Genomic DNA, 18,997 nt, shown 5'->3' on the forward strand with positions numbered 1-18,997 from the left:
ATTTTAGTTTGTTGGTGATGTGGACACCAAGGAACTTGAAGCCCTCAACCTGCTCCACTGCAGCCCCATCGATGAGAATGGGTGTGTGCTCGGTCCTCTTTTTCCTGTAGTCCACAATAATATCCTTTATCTTGATCACGATGAGGGAGAAGTTGTTGACCTAGCACCACAAGGCCAGGTCTCTGAACTCCTCCCTATAGGCTGTCTCATCGTTGTCGGTGATCTGGCCTACCACTGTTGTCATCTGCAAATTTAATGATGGTGTTGGAGTTGTGCCTGGCAGTGCCTGGCCCCTGTGTTGAGGATCAGCATGGCGGATGTGTTGTTACCTACCCATACCACCTGGGGGCGGCACGTCAGGAAGTCCAGGATCCAGTTGCAGAGGGAGGTATTTAGTCCCAGGGTCCTCAGCTTCTTGATGAGCTTTGAGGGCACTATGGTGTTGAACGCTGAGCTGTAGTCAATGAATAGCATTCTCACATAGGTGTTCCTTTTGTCCAGGTGGGAAAGGGCAGTTTGGAGTGCAAGAGTGGATCTGTTGGGGCGGTATGCAAATTGGTTTAGGGTTTCTGGGATAATGGTGTTGATGTGAGCCATCACCAGCCTTTCAAAGCACTTCATGGCTACAGATGTGAGTGCTACGGGTGGGTAGTCATTTAGGCAGGTTACCTTTGTGTTCTTGGGCACAGGGACTATGGTGGTCTTCTTAAAACATGTTGGTATTACAGACTCGGACAGGGAGAGGTTGAAAATGTCAGTGAAGACACTTGCCTGTAATCCGTCTGGCCCTGCGGCCTTGTGAATGATGACCTGTTTAAAAGGTCTTACTCACATCGGCTGCGGAGAACGTTATCAGTTTTCCGGAACAGCTGGTGCTTTCATGCATGTTTGTGTCATTTGCCTCGAAGCGAGCATAGAAGTAGTTTAGCTCGTCTGGTAGGCTCGTGTCACTGGGCAGTGCTTCCCTTCGTAGTCTGTAATGGTTTGCAAGCCCTGCCACATTCGACGTCAGAGCTGGCATAGTACGATTCGATCTTAGTCCTGTATTGATGCTTTGCCTGTTTGATGGTTCGTCGGAGGGCATAGCGGGATTTCTTATAAGCTCCTGGTTAGAGTCCCACTCCTTGAAAGAGGCACTTCTATCCTTTAGCTCAGTGTGGATGCTGCCTGTAATCCATGGCTTCTGGTTGGGGTATGTATGTATGGTCACTGTGGAGACGACGTCATCGATGCACTTGTTGAAGACAATGACTGATGTGGTGTACCCCTCAATGCCATCGGAGGAATCCCGGAACATATTCCAGTCTGTGCTAGTAAAACAGTCCTGTAGCTTAGCATCTGCTTCATCTGACCACTTTTCTATTGAGCTAGGCCCTGGTGCTTCCTGCTTTCATTTTAGCTTGTAGCAGGAATCAGGATGATATAATAATGGTCAGATTTGCAAAATGGAGGGTGAGCTTTGTATGCGTCTGGACCACCTATACTCCACACACACACAGAATTCTTTTTCCTCGTTGCACATTTAACATGCTGATAGAAATTTGGTAAAAACGGATTTAAGTTTCCCTGCATTAAAGTCCCCGGCTACTAGGAGCGCCGCCTCTGGGTGAGTGTTTTCTTGTTTGCTTATGGCGGAATACAGCCCATTCAATGCTTTCTTGGTGCCAGCCTAACTGGTGGTATGTAAACAGCTACGAAAAGTACAGAAACTCTCTAGGTATATAGTGTGGTCTACAGTTTATCATGAGATACTCTACCTCAGGCGAGCAAAACCTTGAGACTTCCTTAGCTGTTCTATCCTGCCGGTATAGCGTGCAACCAGCCAGCTGTTTGTTGATAGTGTCGTCGTTCAGCCACGACTCCGTGAAGCCTAAGATGTTAGTTTTTAATATCCCGTTAGTAGTTTAATATTCCGCGTAGCTCATCAATTTTATTGTCCAAATATTGCATGTTTGCTGGCAGAATGGAGGGAAGTTGGGGTTTATTCTTTCGCTTGCAAATTCTCAGAAGGCAGCCTGCCCTTTGGTCCCTTAACCTCTGCCTCTTCACGCAAATCGTGGGGATCTGGGCCTGTTCCCGAGAAAGCAGTATATCCTTCGCGTCGGGCTCGTCAGTCGTGAAAGTTAAAGGATTCTGCTAGTCTGTGGTGAGTAATTTTTTTTTTCGGTCATAAGAGAAGGTAGCGGCAACATTATCTACAAAATTGTTTATTTGCGTTGTTTAACTTATCAAAAAAACAATAGGTTGGGGACACGTAAATGTCTGCCTTCGTCTCCAGCCCCATCCTAGATTTACAGTAAATGCTGTGTGTGGTGGGTTAACTATTACAGCATATGGATATTGTGTGTGTATAAAACTGCATCCCAAGAGGTCTCCTGGTGTGGGTTTGTGTATAGAGTACCATCACTACAGCTAGTCAAGCTCCGCTAGGATTACTTAACCACTGCTTTTCCCAAACACACACGGAATACAGCAAAGACATCGATGGCCCAATCAATGCCAGCATACGGCACAAAGCATTTCTTCATAGCCCGCTCTGACCAAGTGTAAGGAGGCGTCTAGGGTCACAGTTCCTGCTGAGCACCAACACACCCAAGCAGCCCCCTCCCAGTCCAGCTGCACACATCTGCTCTCAGTAGGTCAACACTGTGGAATTCACAGCTGCATGCCAATCTAAAATGCCCTCCTCTGCTTCTTGTCAATAGTCTACATTAGCCTCTCCAGGCAAAAGCTGCATCCCAATAGTCTAAGTGAAAGAAGAACTGGACAGGTGAAAACCATTTCCCCAGTTTGCCATATTGCTTTCACTAGTCTTGTGTTTTCAGATCCGTGTTGACTGAGATGCAGCCTCTGTCTGGGATTTCCAGTGTCCTACACAACACAAAGATTGCCCAGGGTTGAATAGAAACACTGTCGCCACTCATTTCCCTCTAAAAAGCATGAAGTGACTAACTCGGTTTACAAGGTAAGTCAGAGAATGGGAGTTCAATTTGAGTTAAATTGTTGGGTTTATTTGAAGGAGACAGTCAATTGAAAAACCATTACACAAGTTCAACAATTCAAGTAGGTTTTTATTTCAGTAGGAAAGATTACACATCAATCCATACCTAAAGTGTATTAACACTAGTTTAAGCACACACATACACATTTCTCCTAACCACATGCCCTGTCCAGGACATTTAACAGGTTGTGGTAGACACTCCTGGTCCGGCACACATACACCACATTTAGCTGAAACCATGTTTATATAAATGAAAGTAAACTGAGGGGCAGAGTATAAAAAGGGCAGTGTGTTTATTGGTTATCTGGCTGAGACTCAGGTCACGTCACTCAATTCAGAGGTCATAGTTCAAACCCGGGTCACGTAACATGGGTGGGTCCTCACTAGGGGTCAGAGTACAGGAGGTAGAGGGATAGCACATGGACACACCCCACAGGTCATGGGACATGGACAAAGCTAAGTGACGTCGTCAACACATCATAAACGTCACTCTCAAACTGAGCCATATAGAGCACATAGATGTATCTTCTAGAAACTGATCAGGTCAGTTTGACATTTTCCCCTAATGGTTAAAGTTTGGATTTAAAGGGAATTAAGTTGAACCTTGAGCTGCGGGCAAATTCTCCATCCCTAGAGCACACAAAAACACCACTACACCCCCCTCTCATGTTAACCACACACCACCCAGTCATCTCAGCTGAACTGTTAAAGAATTTCTCAGGAGAAAAAAAAAATGAACACTGCAGACAAATCCCAAAAAACTTTACTCTTCACAGTAGATAATACACAGCTGGTTGTGTATTTGTACATGGACACAAACTGTGGAAACCATTTTTGACATTGAGAAATATCAAACAAAAAGCCCACCATAACAGATTGTAAAAACTCACTCCTAACCCTTTCCTTATAGGCATCCACATCCCTCACGTCAGCACTGTGACACTACACGGGAGCATTCCTGTCTGCCATTTAATCTGCCGCTCTCTTCAGTCTGCATTGAAGCCCTCTATGTCCAAGAGAGAGAGAGATGTGAAGGAGAGGTCTGTGAGAGGGAAAAAAGGAGAACAGAGAGAAAGACTACTTTCTCCTCTGCTGGTCTTCTGTGGGGAGCGTCAGTCTGCCGGCTTCTCTGTACAGCTCCTTTTGCATCAGAGTTCCATTCACCCCTCTATTTCTACTATATCCTTCCTTGTTCAATCGCACTCCACACAGAATATGCTATACCGCATTCTATACAGATTTACCCACTGCTCAACAGTGAAGAAACGGCAGCCACGAGGCTCTGTCCGTCTAATGCTTTCTAGCAGGTAAACAAAAATAATTTTTACACACTCATACTGTTGTACTACCTTCCTCTCTTGTTCTTTTGTATCACTAACGCTACCCCTCCCATTCCTTTCTTTCTCTGGCTTCCTCATCCTCTAGTCTGTGTATGACATAGTCTTGCTATTAATGGAGTTGTAGCTGTGTGTGGTATAACTGCTGGGAGCTGAGGAGCAGAGCACATCGGAAATGAGTGTGAAATGGAATATGTAGAAGTTGCCCTAAACAACAGATCTCAGATCAGATTACACCAACCCCAATCTTAACCATTAGGGGTGAATAAATATATGACCTTGTATCAATGGTTATGGATAAGTTCTACCTTCTCCCATTAGCTTAGCCTCTACAGGACATAAGACAACTGTTGCCGCACTGGCCCATGGGAGTTGGAGTCTCTTGCTGCTAGAGTACATAGTGTCAGTTTGAGGTGTATGGAATGTGATGCTAACTTGCTGGACTTCTATGTAAACAATAGACATGCAAAATATATGGACAGATGGGAGATGTAAACCATTGTTACAAGTCAGGATAAACCTGACTGTCAGGTTGAGACGGAAACAGTCAGGAGAGGATGCAAGATTACGCTTTACTAGTGGTAAGTCCTTTCTGAGAGTAGTATGAGAACGTGACCACACCATCATTTCCCAACAACGTATTCATTTCATTTGTTCTAACTAACACTTTCTCACAAATCGGAATAAAAATGTGTGTTTGGTATATTGGCACACACTCAGGGTTGAGTCCCAAACCAATGTCCCAAACCATACACACTCTGGCTGGGTCTACTTCAAATTGTTAGCCCCTCCCTCTAGCTCGTACTCCTTAACTGTTCACAGATCTGAAAGGACTGGATAGGTGTAAGCAATTTGGAGGAAGCTTCTCTCAGCCAATTGGAAGGTTAGGTGGAGTCATCAACAACTTGCTTACACCTATCTATAGCTTTAATTGAAGATGCCATGAGTAGTGACCAGGCGATGGGTCAAGAGGATGACATGGAACTAGGCAATAGAGCAGTAGATCTGTACCGTAGCCCTATGTGACAAACTCATAGGTGAGAAAACAAAAACACTACACAAATCAAATTGAAAACAAGTAAAGGTACAACATGTTCAAAACAAAGGGAAGAGGCCAGAAATGAAATGTAACAGACAATTCAAATAAGCTAGACAAGTCATCTACAGGATAATACTGCTGATACGTCCAACACAACAACACCAAGGTAACAGAAAACACTAACCAACAAAATAATAATTCAAATGGATTCTGAATGGCTCCCGATAGCTGTGTGTGTGTGTGTGTGTGTGTGTGTAAAAAACACTCAGATGTGTAAAGCAGATCAGGTCAGAATCTGTAGCTCCCTCTTATGTTCAAGCAATAACAAAAAAAGGAAGTGGGAGATAAATTATTTTTCTGCGGTTAACATTTCATCGTTCACGTTTTCACAGCTTTCAAGTCTTTAGTGTTATTGTGTGTACACGCGTGTGTTCTGGTGAATCTCAAGCTTTAACATGTTGACAGAGCAGACAGTGGTCCAGAAAGAACAACATATAAAGCCTGTTTATAAGAGCGATATAACTGGGTCCATAAAGGTGGAAGAGGAAAGCTTAGAGTCTGGGTTTATCATTCCCGTGATGAGACTTACCATATATATATATAGTGTGCCCCCCCCTCTGGAATATAAAACAGTAGGATACATTCAGGACGTGTGTGTGTGTGTGTGGGAGTGGTTTCTGCTGGAATAGATTTGAGAATCAAAGCCCTTAATGTTCACAATGCTGCAATCACACAGGCCAATCACACACTCTCAGAAGGGGGGAGTGAATGTGTGTAAAAAGTGTCCGTTTTGTGAGCCCAACTCAAGTGTGAAGAGACCATTGGAGTCTTGTGTGTGAGGGAGTTTGTGAACCAAAGTGTGATAAAGGAGTGTGTTTGAAATCCCATTCCATTGGGTTAGTCCAGTATTGTGTGTGTGAGTCCAGCCCTAGAAAGGGCAGAGTCCATCTTCCACCAGAGCACAGTATGTCAAGAAGAGAGGGAGTGAGGGAAAACAAGGATAAATCATGTCCACCCATCCTTCCTTAAGAAGCATCCAAGAAAGAGGAGAGACATCCCATAGTTCCACAGGCAAAAACAACAGAGCGAGAGAACAAGAGAGAAGTGGTTTAGGTCTTCATTCAGTAGTCTATGCCACCATAATAACCACTGCTTCAACACACACACACGGCTCCTTAGGTTAAGGCAGTGGTGGCAGGTGGGGCTCCAGTGGGGCTGGGGTTATAGTTTTGGGGTCATGGCAGTGAAAGCTCCTGGTGCTGAGTCACTAGCCCTCTTCGTCTATTTTAGCTCTACCGCTCAGTCCTCTACAGCAGCACTCATTCAAAGGACATCAGATTGGCTGGGACCTGGAGAGAGAGAGAAAAAGGCATGAGAGCAGGTTGGTGTGGGTATGTGTGTGCGAGTGTGTGTGTGTGTTACCTGTTGTCTGTTGCTCTGGCAGGCAGCACTGAGGTGTTTGAACCACAGAAGGGCATTCATTTTGTTCCCTGCCTGGTATTTATAGGTGTTACCTAGGAAACACAGAGACACACCATCACAAGATGTCCCTGTAGCAGAAAACTGGGATTCAGCCCAGTAAGTCCAGTCGTGTACAGTTACACTACTTGACTCTCCCATCCCCATCTGTGTACAGCAGGAAGCTGCCGCAATGCAGAACATATGAGAACAGAGACAGTGTGTGTGTGTGTGTGTGTGTGTGTGTGTGTGTGTGTGTATAGAGAGAGATAATACAGAGATGTCAGATGACAGGCTTGCAGTCCACAAAGCAGACAGGGTTACTGCTGGGTCAGACAGACAGGAACCTGTGTGTGTGTGTGTCCATCTGTGTGTAGGGATATTTAATACCGACCAAAAGCTGGTCTTAGTGGCAGCGTAATTAGTTACGGCATTGATTTGCCAGAGGAGTCTCACACAGAGATGCACACAGGAGCCTTATCAGCAATGTTTTATTCAAATATTACAAGCAGTAGAAGTCAAACATTCCCCTTTTTTTATTTATAGTACCAGTCAAAAGTTTGGACACCTACTCATTCAAGGGTTGCTCTCTATGAAATAATACGTGGAATCATGTAGTAACCAAAAAAAAGTGTTAAGCAAATCAATATATTTTATATTTGAGATTCTTCAAAGTAGCCACCCTTTGCCTTGATAACAGCTTTGCACACTCTTGGCATTCCCTCAACACTTTTTTGATTACGACATGATTCCACGTGTTATTTCATTGTAAAAATTAAGAAAAACCCTTGAATGAGTAGGTGTGTCCAAACTTTTGACTGGTACTGTATGTAAATGTGATATTTACATTTTTGTATTTTCATAAATTTGCTAACATTTCTAAAAACCTGTTTTTGCTTTGTCATTATGGGGTATTGTGTGTAGATTGATGAGGGGAAAAACATTTCATCCATTTTAGAATAAGGCTGTAACGTAACAAAATGTGGAAAACGTCCAAATTAAATCACATTTGCTCGCCAATATTTTTAATTTGGGATCATAAAATGTATTTAATGTATGGTTGATCAGACTCAGGTACCACCCGGCTTGAATTTTTATGCCGATCAAAGTTTTTTTTTTTTTCAAAGTTTTTTTTTTTATGCCGATCAAATCAAATCCAGACATATTTACATGGTTTAGAATGACACTTCCGGTTTTGGCGGGAAATACTGGGTTACTCGGGGAGAAAAGTGATTCTCGGGATGGAACATTTGTAAGATACAGGGAAAATATTAAATACCTACTTGAGCAGCCAATTGAGAAACGTTTCCATGCCTCTAACAATTCAGGCTGTCCTGGAGGCAAAAGGGGGTCCGACCTGGTACTAGATGGGTGTACCTAATAAGCTGGCCACTGAGTGTATTTAGCTATGGAGCACGTTCTGTTTGGCCAGTGAGGAGTCAAGTCTCCACACCAACTTGTTTATTCACCAAAACCCAGCCTTCTCGCTCCACCGCCAGCTATTGCGGCCATAATTCTGGTTGTGAAAATAGCACAAATATTTGGCACCCCCTAAACCTATAGTGCTACCACCAGCACTTAGATTTGCCATTGTGTTTGTTAAAATTGAGTACTGTGTGTGTGTGTGTGTGTGTGTGTTTGCATATGCGTACAATATGGGTGTATACTGCACGTGAGTGTGAGAGACAGTTATGGGGTGTGTTGGCGTTTTAAACTAGGAACATACAGACCATCTGAGGAGATGAGATAAGTGTAGTTTGGCTGAACACTCCTGGCTGTGGGTGATTGATTGATTGATTGACAGGTAGTCTCACCGCGTTCCGAGTCTGTGAGCAGGAAGACGTCGGGATGTTCAGGGTCGTCTGACATGATGGCCATTAACCCCACAACACACACACTCTTACTGCTAGACGACTTGAACTGAAGGGAGATGGAGAGAAAGCGAGAGAGGTGGGAGGGGGACACATTTAGAAATGATTTTGGATTCATATCGTCAGATTTCAGAAAGTATGCTTGTATACAAGACAGCTACCAACTGTAGCTCAGTTGGTACAGCATGGCTCTTGCAACGTCATAATAATGGGTTTGATTCCCAGGACCAACCATACCTAAAAATTGTATACACACACACACACACGACTAAGTTGCTTTGGATAAAAGCGTCTGCTAAAATGGCACATACCCCTTCGTATTTGGAGTGAAGGCAAAATGACATTTGATATCAAATGGTTCATATGAAGCAAATGTACCTTTTATTTGATGGCATTTTCATACATACGTTTTAACGTATGGATATGAAAGCACTCCATATATCTACTCCCCCTCATTTGAACAAGTCATAAGTAAATTGGACAAATTCACGTAGTGTATTAAAGTAGTCAAAAGGTTTAGTATTTTGTCCCATATTCCTACTACGTAATGACCACATCAAGCTTGTGACTCTACAAACTTGTGTGAGCCGGGGGAGGGAGGAGAGAGAGCCGGGGGAGGGAGGAGAGAGAGCCGGGGGAGGGAGGAGCGAGAGCCGGGGAGAGAGGAGCGAGAGCCGGGGGAGAGAGGAGCGAGAGCCGGGGGAGAGAGGAGCGAGAGCCGGGGGAGGGAGGAGCGAGAGCCGGGGGAGGGAGGAGCGAGAGCCGGGGGAGGGAGGAGCGAGAGCCGGGGGAGGGAGCAGCGAGAGCCGGGGGAGGGAGCAGCGAGAGCCGGGGGAGGGAGCAGCGAGAGCCGGGGGAGGGAGCAGCGAGAGCCGGGGAGGGAGGGGCGGGAGGAGCCGGGGGAGGGAGGAGCGAGAGCCGGGGGAGGGAGCAGCGAGAGCCGGGGGAGGGAGGAGCGAGAGCCGGGGAGGGAGGAGCGAGAGCCGGGGGGAGGGAGGAAGAGCGAGAGAGACGGGGAGGGCGGGAGAGAGATGAGGGAGGGAGGGCGGGAGAGATGAGGGAGGGAGGGCGGGAGAGATGAGGGAGGGAGGGCGAGATGATGAGGGCGAGATGATGAGGGCGAGATGATGAGCGAGAGGGAGGGCGAGAGGGAGGGCAAGAGGGAGGGATGATGAGGGAGGGATGATGAGGGAGGGATGATGAGGGAGGGCGAGAGAAGGAATTAGGGAGGGGAAAGGGATGATGGTGAGAGGGAGATGTGTAGTGAGAGTGTTGAGAAGGTTGGGTGTGAAGGAGTGAGAGACTTACGTGCTTTCTCTCTGTGGCCTTCAGGGACTTGGCATGGTAGTAGTAGAGCTGAGTTCCACACAGAGCCACCCAGAACTTGGTCCAAGACGCCACCTACACCCAGGGGTCAGGGTTTAGAGGTCACATAGTAGTCAATTACTCCAGTCTATTAATTCAATACAACTTTATTGATACAACTTTATTGATGCACCTTGTCCCAACAACTAGTTTCAGGGCAGCATTGACCGCAAATTACAGTACACAATCATACGACACATTGGTTATATGCTTCTAACAGTAGGCGATCACTGGAAACAGACATAAGGTTTAGGCCAACGACATAGACCGGTATAAAGTGGTTAAATATCTGTGCATTATTTTGGCTGTGGCTTTAAGTCTGTTTGCGCTTGTTTGTTTCAGAAGAGAAACAAGTAAAAATAAATAAATATGGAGAGCAAGACAGACAGAGAGCGAGCGAGCGAAAGAGACAGAGAGCGAGCGAGCGAAAGAGACAGAGAGCGAGCGAGCGAAAGAGACAGCGAGCGAGCGAGCGAAAGAGACAGAGAGCGAGCGAGCGAGCGAGCGAAAGAGACAGAGAGCGAGCGAGCGAGCGAGCGAAAGAGACAGAGAGAGAGAGCGAGCGAGCGAGCGAGCGAAAGAGACAGAGAGCGAGCGAGCGAGCGAGAGAGCGAAAGAGACAGAGAGCGAGCGAGCGAAAGAGACAGAGCGAGCGAGCGAAAGAGACAGAGCGAGCGAGCGAAAGAGACAGAGAGCGAGCGAGCGAGCGAGCGAAAGAGACAGAGAGCGAGCGAGCGAGCGAAAGAGACAGAGAGCGAGCGAGCGAGCGAAAGAGACAGAGAGCGAGAGAGCGAGCGAGCGAAAGAGACAGAGAGCGAGCGAGCGAAAGAGAGAGCGAGAGAGCGAGCGAAAGAGAGAGCAGAGCGAGCGAGCGAAAGAGAGAGAGCGAGCGAGCGAGCGAAAGAGACAGAGAGCGAGCGAGCGAAAGAGACAGAGAGCGAGACAGAGAGCGAGCGAGCGAAAGAGACAGAGAGCAGTGAGCGAGCGAAAGAGACAGAGAGCGAGCGAGCGAAAGAGACAGAGAGCGAGCAGAGAGCGAGCGAGCGAGCGAAAGAGACAGAGAGCGAGCGAAAGAGACAGACGAGAGAGAGAGCGAGCGAGCGAGCAGAGAGAAGAGACAGAGCGAGCGAGCGAGCGAAAGAGACAGAGAGCGAGCGAGCGAAAGAGACAGAGAGCGAGCGAGCGAGCGAGCGAGCGAAAGAGACAGAGACAGAGAGCGAGCGAGCGAGCGAGCGAAAGAGACAGAGAGCGAGCGAGCGAGAGCGAAAGAGACAGAGAGCGAGCGAGCGAAAAAGAGACAGAGAGCGAGCGAGCGAAAGAGACAGAGAGCGAGAGAGCGAAAGAGACAGAGAGCGAGCGAAAGAGACAGAGCGAAATAAAGAGACGAGCGAGCGAGCGAAAGAGACAGAGAGCGAGCGAGCGAGAGCGAGCGAAAGAGACAGAGAGCGAGCGAGCGAGAGAGCGAAAGAGACAGAGAGCGAGAAAGAGACAGAGCGAGCGAGCGAGCGAAAGAGACAGAGAGCGAGCGAGCGAAAGAGACAGAGAGCGAGCGAAAGAGACAGAGAGCGAGCGAGCGAGCGAAAGAGACAGAGAGCGAGCGAGCGAGCGAGCGAAAGAGACAGAGAGAGAGCGAGAGAGCGAGCGAAAGAGACAGAGAGCGAGCGAGCGAAACAGACAGAGAGCGAGCGAGCGAGCGAAAGAGACAGAGAGCGAGTGAGCGAGCGAGCGAGCGAAAGAGACAGAGAGAGAGCGAGAGAGCGAGCGAAAGAGACAGAGAGAGAGCGAGAGAGCGAGCGAAAGAGACAGAGAGAGAGCGAGAAGCGAGCGAAAGAGACAGAGAGCGAGCGAGCGAGAGAGCGAGCGAAAGAGAGCAGAGAGACAGAGAGCGAGCGAGCGAGCGAAAGAGACAGAGAGCGAGCAAAGAGACAGAGAGCGAGCGAGCGAAAGAGACAGAGAGCGAGCGAGCGAGCCAGCGAAAGAGACAGAGAGCGAGCGAGCGAGCCAGCGAAAGAGACAGAGAGCGAGCGAGCGAGCGAGCGAAACAGACAGAGAGCGAGCGAGCGAGCGAAAGAGACAGAGAGCGAGTGAGCGAGCGAGCGAGCGAGCGAAAGAGACAGAGAGCGAGCGAGCGAGCGAGCGAAAGAGACAGAGAGCGAGCGTGAGCGAGCGAAAGAGACAGAGAGCGAGAGTGAGCGAGCGAAAGAGAGCGAGCGAAGGAAAGAGACAGAGAGCGAGCGAGCGAGCGAGACAGAGAGCGAGCGAGCGAGAGACAGAGAGCGAGCGAGTGAGCGAGCCGAAAGAGACAGAGAGCGAGCGAGTGAGCGAGCGAAAGAGACAGAGAGCGAGCGAGTGAGAGCGAAAGAGAGACGAGCGAGCGAGCGAAAGAGACAGAGAGCGAGCGAGCGAGCGAAAGAGACAGAGAGAGAGCGAGCGAGAGCTAAGAGACAGAGAGAGCGAGCGAGCGAGCGAAAGAGACAGAGAGCGAGCGAGCGAAAGAGACAGAGAGCGAGCGAGCGAGCGAGCGAGCGAAAGAGACAGAGAGCGAGCGAGCGAGCGAAAGAGACAGAGCGAGACAGAGAGCGAGCGAGCAAAGAGACAGAGAGCGAGCGAGCGAGCGAAAGAGACAGAGCGAAAGAGACAGAGAGCGAGCGAGCTGAGACAGAGAGCAAAGAGAGACAGAGAGCGAAAGAGAAAGAGACAGAGAGCGAGCGAGCGAGCGAGAGAGCGAGCGAGCGAAAGAGACAGAGCGAGCGAGCGAAAGAAAGAGACAGAGAGCGAGCGAGCGAAAAAGAGACAGAGAGAGCGAGCGAAAGAAACAGAGAGCCAGGAGCGAAAGAAACAGAGAGCGAGCGAGCGAGAAACAGAGAGCGAGCGAGCGAAAGAGACAGAGAGCGAGCGAGCGAAAGAGACAGAGAGCAGAGCGAGAGAGCGAGCGAAAGAGACAGAGAGCGAAGCGAAAGAGACAGAGAGCGAGCGAGCGAAAGAGACAGAGAGCGAGCGAGCGAAAGAGACAGAGAGAGCGAGCGAAAGAGAGAGAGCGAGCGAGCGAAAGAGACAGAGAGAGAGCGAGCGAGCGAGCGAAAGAGACAGAGAGCGAGCGAGCGAAAGAGACAGAGAGCGAGCGAGCGAGCGAAAGAGACAGAGAGCGAGCGAGCGAAAGAGACAGAGAGCGAGCGAGCGAGCGAAAGAGACAGAGAGCGAGCGAGCGAGCGAAAGAGACAGAGAGCGAGCGAGCGAAAGAGACAGAGAGCGAGCGAGCGAGCGAGCGAAAGAGACAGAGAGCGAGCGAGCGAAAGAGACAGAGAGCGAGCGAGCGAGCGAAAGAGACAGAGAGCGAGCGAGCGAAAGAGAGACAGAGAGCGAGCGAGCGAGCGAAAGAGAGAGCGAGCGAGCGAGCGAAAGAGAGAGCGAGCGAGCGAGCGAAAGAGACAGAGAGCGAGCGAGCGAGCGAAAGAGACAGAGAGCGAGCGAGCGAGAGAGAGCCGAAAGAGACAGAGAGCGAGCGAGCGAAAGAGACAGAGAGAGACAGAGAGCGAGCGAAAAGAGACAGAGAGCGAGCGAAAAGAGACAGCAGAGAAAGAGACAGAGAGCGAGCGAGCGAGCCAGCGAAAGAGACAGAGAGCGAGCGAGCGAGCGAAACAGACAGAGAGCGAAAGTGAGCGAAAGAGACAGAGAGCGAGCGAGCGAGCGAGCGAGCGAGCGAAAGAGACAGAGAGCGAGCGAGTGAGCGAGCGAAAGAGACAGAGAGCGAGCGAGTGAGCGAGCGAAAGAGACAGAGAGCGAGCGAGCGAGCGAAAGAGAGCGAGCTGAAGCGAAAGAGACAGAGAGCGAGCGAGCGAGACAGAGAGCGAAAGCGAGAGACAGAGAGCGAGCGAGTGAGCGAGCGAAAGAGACAGAGAGAGCAGAGAGCGAGCGAAAGAGACAGAGAGCGAGCGAGTGAGCGAGCGAAAGAGAGCGAAAGAGACAGAAAGAGACAGAGAGCGAGCGGAAGCGAGCGAAAGAGACAGAGAGAGCGAGCGAGCGAGCGAAAGAGACAGAGAGAGCGAGCGAGCGAGCGAAAGAGACAGAGAGCGAGCGAGCGAAAGAGACAGAGAGCGAGCGAGCGAGCGAGCGAGCGAAGAGACAGAGAGCGAGCGAGCGAGCGAAGAGACAGAGAGCGAGACAGAGCGAGAGAAAGAGACAGAGACAGAGCGAGCGAGCGAGCGAAAGAGACAGAGAGCGAGCGAGCGAGCGAAAGAGACAGAGAGCAGAGCGAGCGAAAGAGACAGAGAGCGAGCGAGCGAGCGAAAGAGACAGAGAGCGAGCGAGCGAGCGAGCGAAAAGAGAGCAGAGAGCGAGCGAGCGAAAGAGAGAGAGAGCGAGCGAGCGAAAGAAAGAGACAGAGAGCGAGCGAAAAAGAAAGAGACAGAGAGCGAGCGAGCGAAAGAAACAGAGAGCGAGCGAGCGAAAGAAACAGAGAGCGAGCGAAAGAAACAGAGAGCGAGCGAGCGAAAGAAACAGAGAGCGAAGCGAAAGAGACAGAGAGCGAAAGAAAGAGACAGAGAGCGAGCGAGCGAAAGAGACAGAGAAGAGACAGAGAGCGAGCGAGCGAAAGAGAGACAGAGAGCGAGCGAGCGAAAGAGACAGAGAGCGAAAGAAAGAGAGAGAGCGAGCGAAAGAAAGAGAGAGAGCGAGCGAGCGAAAGAGACAGAGCGAGCGAGCGAAAGAGACAGAGAGCGAGCGAGCGAAAGACAGAGAGCGAGCGAGCGAAAAGAGACAGAGAGCGAGCGAGCGAGCGAAAGAGACAGAGAGCGAGCGAGCGAGCGAAAGAGACAGAGAGCGAGCGAGCGAGCGAAAGAGACAGAGAGCGAGCGAGCGAGCGAGCGAAAGAGACAGAGAGCGAGCGAGCGAGCGAGCGAAAGAGACAGAGAGCGAGCGAGCGAGCGAGCGAAAGAGACAGAGAGCGAGCGAGCGAGCGAGCGAGCGAGCGAAAGAGACAGAGAGCGAGCGAGCGAGCGAAAGAGACAGAGAGCGAGCGAGCGAGCGAAAGAGACAGAGAGCGAGCGAGCGAGCGAAAGAGACAGAGAGCGAGCGAGCGAGCGAAAGAGACAGAGAGCGAGCGCGAGCGAGCGAAAGAGACAGAGAGCGAGCGAGCGAAAGAGACAGAGAGCGAGAGAGCGAGCGAGCGAAAGAGACAGAGAGCGAGCGAAGAAAGAGACAGAGAGAGCGAGAGACAGAGAGCGAGCGAGCGCGAGCGAAAGAGACAGAGAGCGAGCGAGCGAGCGAGCGAAAGAGACAGAGAGCGAGCGAGCGAGCGAGCGAAAGAGACAGAGAGCGAGCGAAAGAGAGAGACAGAGAGCGAGCGAGCGAGCGAAAGAGACAGAGACAGAGAGCGAGCGAGCGAGCGAAAGAGACAGAGAGCGAGCGAGCGAGCGAAAGAGACAGAGAGCGAGCGAAAAGAGACAGAGAGCGAGCGAGCGAAAAGAGACAGAGAGACGAGCGAGCGAGCGAAAGAGACAGAGAGCGAGCGAGCGAGCGAAAGAGACAGAGAGCGAGCGAGCGAGCGAAAGAGACAGAGAGCGAGCGAGCGAAAGAGACAGAGAGCGAGCGAGCGAAAGAGACAGAGAGCGAGCGAGCGAAAGAGACAGAGAGCGAGCGAGCGAAAGAGACAGAGAGCGAGCGAGCGAAAGAGACAGAGAGCGAGCGAGCGAAAGAGACAGAGAGCGAGCGAAAGAGACAGAGAGCGAGCGAAAGAGACAGAGAGCGAGCGAGCGAAAAGAGACAGAGAGCGAGCGAGCAGCGAAAGAGAGCGAGCGAGCGAGCGAAAGAGACAGAGAGCGAGCGAGCGAGCGAAAGAGACAGAGAGCGAGAGCGAGCGAAAGAGAGCGAGCGAGCGAGCGAAAGAGACAGAGAGCGAGCGAGCGAGCGAAAGAGACAGAGAGCAGAAAGAGACAGAGAGCGAGCGAAAGAGACAGAGAGCGAGCGAAAGAGACAGAGAGCGAGCGAAAGAGACAGAGAGCGAAAAGAGACAGAGAGCGAGACAGAGAGCGAGCGAAAGAGACAGAGAGCGAGCGAGCGAAAGAGACAGAGAGCGAGCGAGCGAAAGAGACAGAGAGCGAGCAGAGAGCGAAGAGAGAGAAGAGACAGAGCGAGCGAGCGAAAGAGACAGAGAGCGAGCGAGCGAAAAGAGACAGAGAGCGAGCGAGCGAGACAGAGAGCGAGAGCGAGCGAGCGAGCGAAAGAGACAGAGAGCGAGCGAGCGAAAGAGACAGAGAGCGAGCGAGCGAAAGAGACAGAGAGCGAGCGAGCGAAAGAGACAGAGAGCGAGCGAGCGAAAGAGACAGAGAGCGAGCGAAAGAGACAGAGAGCGAGCGAAAGAGACAGAGAGCGAGCGAAAGAGACAGAGAGCGAGCGAAAGAGACAGAGAGCGAGCGAAAGAGACAGAGAGCGAGCGAAAGAGACAGAGAGCGAGCGAAAGAGACAGAGAGCGAGCGAAAGAGACAGAGAGCGAGCGAAAGAGACAGAGAGCGAGCGAGCGAGCGAGCGGAAAGAGACAGAGAGCGAGCGAGCGAGCGAAAGAGACAGAGAGCGAGCAAGGAGCGAAAGAGACAGAGAGCGAGCGAGCGAAAGAGACAGAGAGCGAGCGAGCGAAAGAGACAGAGAGCGAGCGAAATAAAGAGACAGAGAGCGAGCGAGCGAAAGAGACAGAGAGAGAGCGAGCGAAAGAGACAGAGAGCGAAAAGAGACAGAGAGCGAGCGAGACAGAGAGCGAGCGAAAGAGACAGAGAGCGAGCGAGCGAGCGAAAGAGACAGAGAGCGAGCGAGCGAGCGAAAGAGAGCGAGCGAGCGAGCGAAAGAGACAGAGAGCGAGCGAGCAGACAGAGAGCGAGAGCAGAAAGAGAGCGAGCGAGCGAGCGAAAGAGACAGAGAGCGAGCGAGCGAGCGAAAGAGACAGAGAGCGAGCGAAAGAGAAGAGAGCGAGCGAAAGAGACAGAGAGCGAAAGAGACAGAGAGCGAGCGAAAGAGACAGAGAGCGAGCGAAAGAGACAGAGAGCGAGCAGAGAGCGAAAAGAGACAGAGAGCGAGCGAGCGAGCGAAAGAGACAGAGCGAGCGAGCGAAAGAGAGACAGAGAGCGAGCGAAAGAGACAGAGAGCGAGCGAGCGAAAGAGACAGAGAGCGAGCGAGCGAAAGAGACAGAGAGCGAGCGAGCGAGCGAAAGAGACAGAGAGCGAGCGAGCGAAAGAGACAGAGAGCAAGCGAGCGAGCGAAAGAGAGCGAGCGAGCGAAAGAGACAGAGAGCGAGCGAGCGAGCGAAAGAGACAGAGAGCGAGCGAGCGAGCGAAAGAGACAGAGAGAGAGCGAGCGAAAGAGACAGAGCGAGCGAGCGAGCGAGCGAAGACAGAGCGAGCGAGCGAAAGAGACAGAGCGAGCGAGCGAAAGAGACAGAGCGAGCGAGCGAAAGAGACAGAGCGAGCGAGCGAAAGAGACAGAGCGAGCGAGCGAGCGAAAGAGACAGAGAGCGAGCGAAAGAGCGAGAGAGCGAGCGAAAGAGACAGAGAGCGAGCGAAAGAGACAGAGAGCGAGCGAGCGAGCGAGCGAAAGAGACAGAGAGCGAGCGAAAGAGACAGAGAGCGAGCGAGCGAAAGAAAGAGACAGAGAGCGAGCGAGCGAGCGAAAGAGACAGAGAGCGAGCGAGCGAAAGAAAGAGACAGAGAGCGAGCGAGCGAGCGAAAGACAGACAGAGACAGAGAGCAAGCGACAGACAGACAGAGACGGAGAGCAAGCGACAGACAGAGACAGAGAGCAAGCGACAGACAAGAGAGAGCAAGCGACAAACAGTTATGTCACCTACAGTAACCCTTATGCTAATGCCACCCTGTCAACGTTACGTACGTCAGCCCTACCAGCCTCAGGTATATAACCATGTCCAGATGAGTTTATCCCAGAGAGACAGCAAAGAGAAGCTCATTTGATGGAACTAATTTAGTCAGGATGACAGGCAGATATGAAAGAGAGCAGGGAATGAATGAAGAAAAAGGAGAGTGGGAAGAGAACATCTGGAGAAAGAGCACAGGACAGTAGGTGCCAGGCGGTAGTAGTAGTATGGTAGTAGGTGCCAGGCGCACCGGTTTGAGTGTGTCAAGAACTGCAAAGCTCAACAGTTTCTCGTGTGTATCAAGAATGGTCCACCACCCAAAGGACATCCAGCTAACATGACAACTGAGGGAAGCATTGGAGTCAACATGGGCCAGCATCCCTGTGGAAAGTTTGACACCTTGTAGAGTCCATGCCCAACGAATTAAGGCTGTTCAGGGCAACTCAATATTAAGGTCTTAAATGTGTTTTTTTTTGTACAGTCAGTGTTGCTAAAGCATGAATCAGTTAAATTGGACATTGAACTTGAACCTTATAAGAATCCTTGATCTAGCTGCCAGACAGCTTTTGTATAGAGATCTCAGAAATGCTGTGCAACTACGTAGCAATTCGTATCTACTTATGTAACGGCGTGAAAATGGGCACACAACCAAAAATAATGTATGTGAATGCTTCTAACCGAAAGAATCACCTTACCTTGATACTTAAAACCTAAATCGATACTGTCATTAACGTCGTTCTTCAATAACTTTACATGCTACTTGTTGGATGTGCATTACATAATTGTTGGATGCGCATTTGATGTCGAGCTGTTTAATTAATCTGCTGACTCTGATCATTGAACAGCTTAAAAAGGATATTACTGAGACTGCAACCTCAGTCTCAACAAGCTCTACGATATGATCTTAATGACTAACAAACTGGATGAGCTCATTAAAAGTTTACGACTGAACTGAAGGAGGAAAATCCAGAAGTATAAACCAGATTTGGAAGGAAAGAACAGACTAATATACCTCAGGCGAGATCCTGAGCACAAGAAGAGACAAGCCGATGACAGACGCCGAGTTCCTC

The 18,997-nt window shown here is 50.2% G+C and overlaps 1 protein-coding gene across 8 annotated transcripts in view; it reads right to left on the reverse strand.

Annotated features, from left to right (window-relative positions):
- Positions 1-3,050: 3,050 nt before the first annotated feature.
- Positions 3,051-18,997, reverse strand: part of LOC118359085 (ras-specific guanine nucleotide-releasing factor RalGPS2-like) — a 153,390-nt gene continuing 137,443 nt past the window's right edge. For all 8 annotated transcript variants that reach the window (XM_052480379.1, XM_052480381.1, XM_052480377.1 and 5 more), the window contains 4 exons: positions 10,015-10,107; positions 8,650-8,755; positions 6,800-6,891; positions 3,051-6,726 (listed from right to left, as the gene is read on the reverse strand). In XM_052480379.1, coding sequence (XP_052336339.1) covers positions 6,697-6,726; positions 6,800-6,891; positions 8,650-8,755; positions 10,015-10,107 — 321 coding nt within the window. In that variant the 3' untranslated portion in view covers positions 3,051-6,696. The remainder of the gene's footprint in view (positions 6,727-6,799; positions 6,892-8,649; positions 8,756-10,014; positions 10,108-18,997) is intronic.

Source organism: Oncorhynchus keta, chromosome 26 (genome assembly GCF_023373465.1).
Source record: "Oncorhynchus keta strain PuntledgeMale-10-30-2019 chromosome 26, Oket_V2, whole genome shotgun sequence".
NCBI lineage: Eukaryota > Metazoa > Chordata > Actinopteri > Salmoniformes > Salmonidae > Oncorhynchus > Oncorhynchus keta.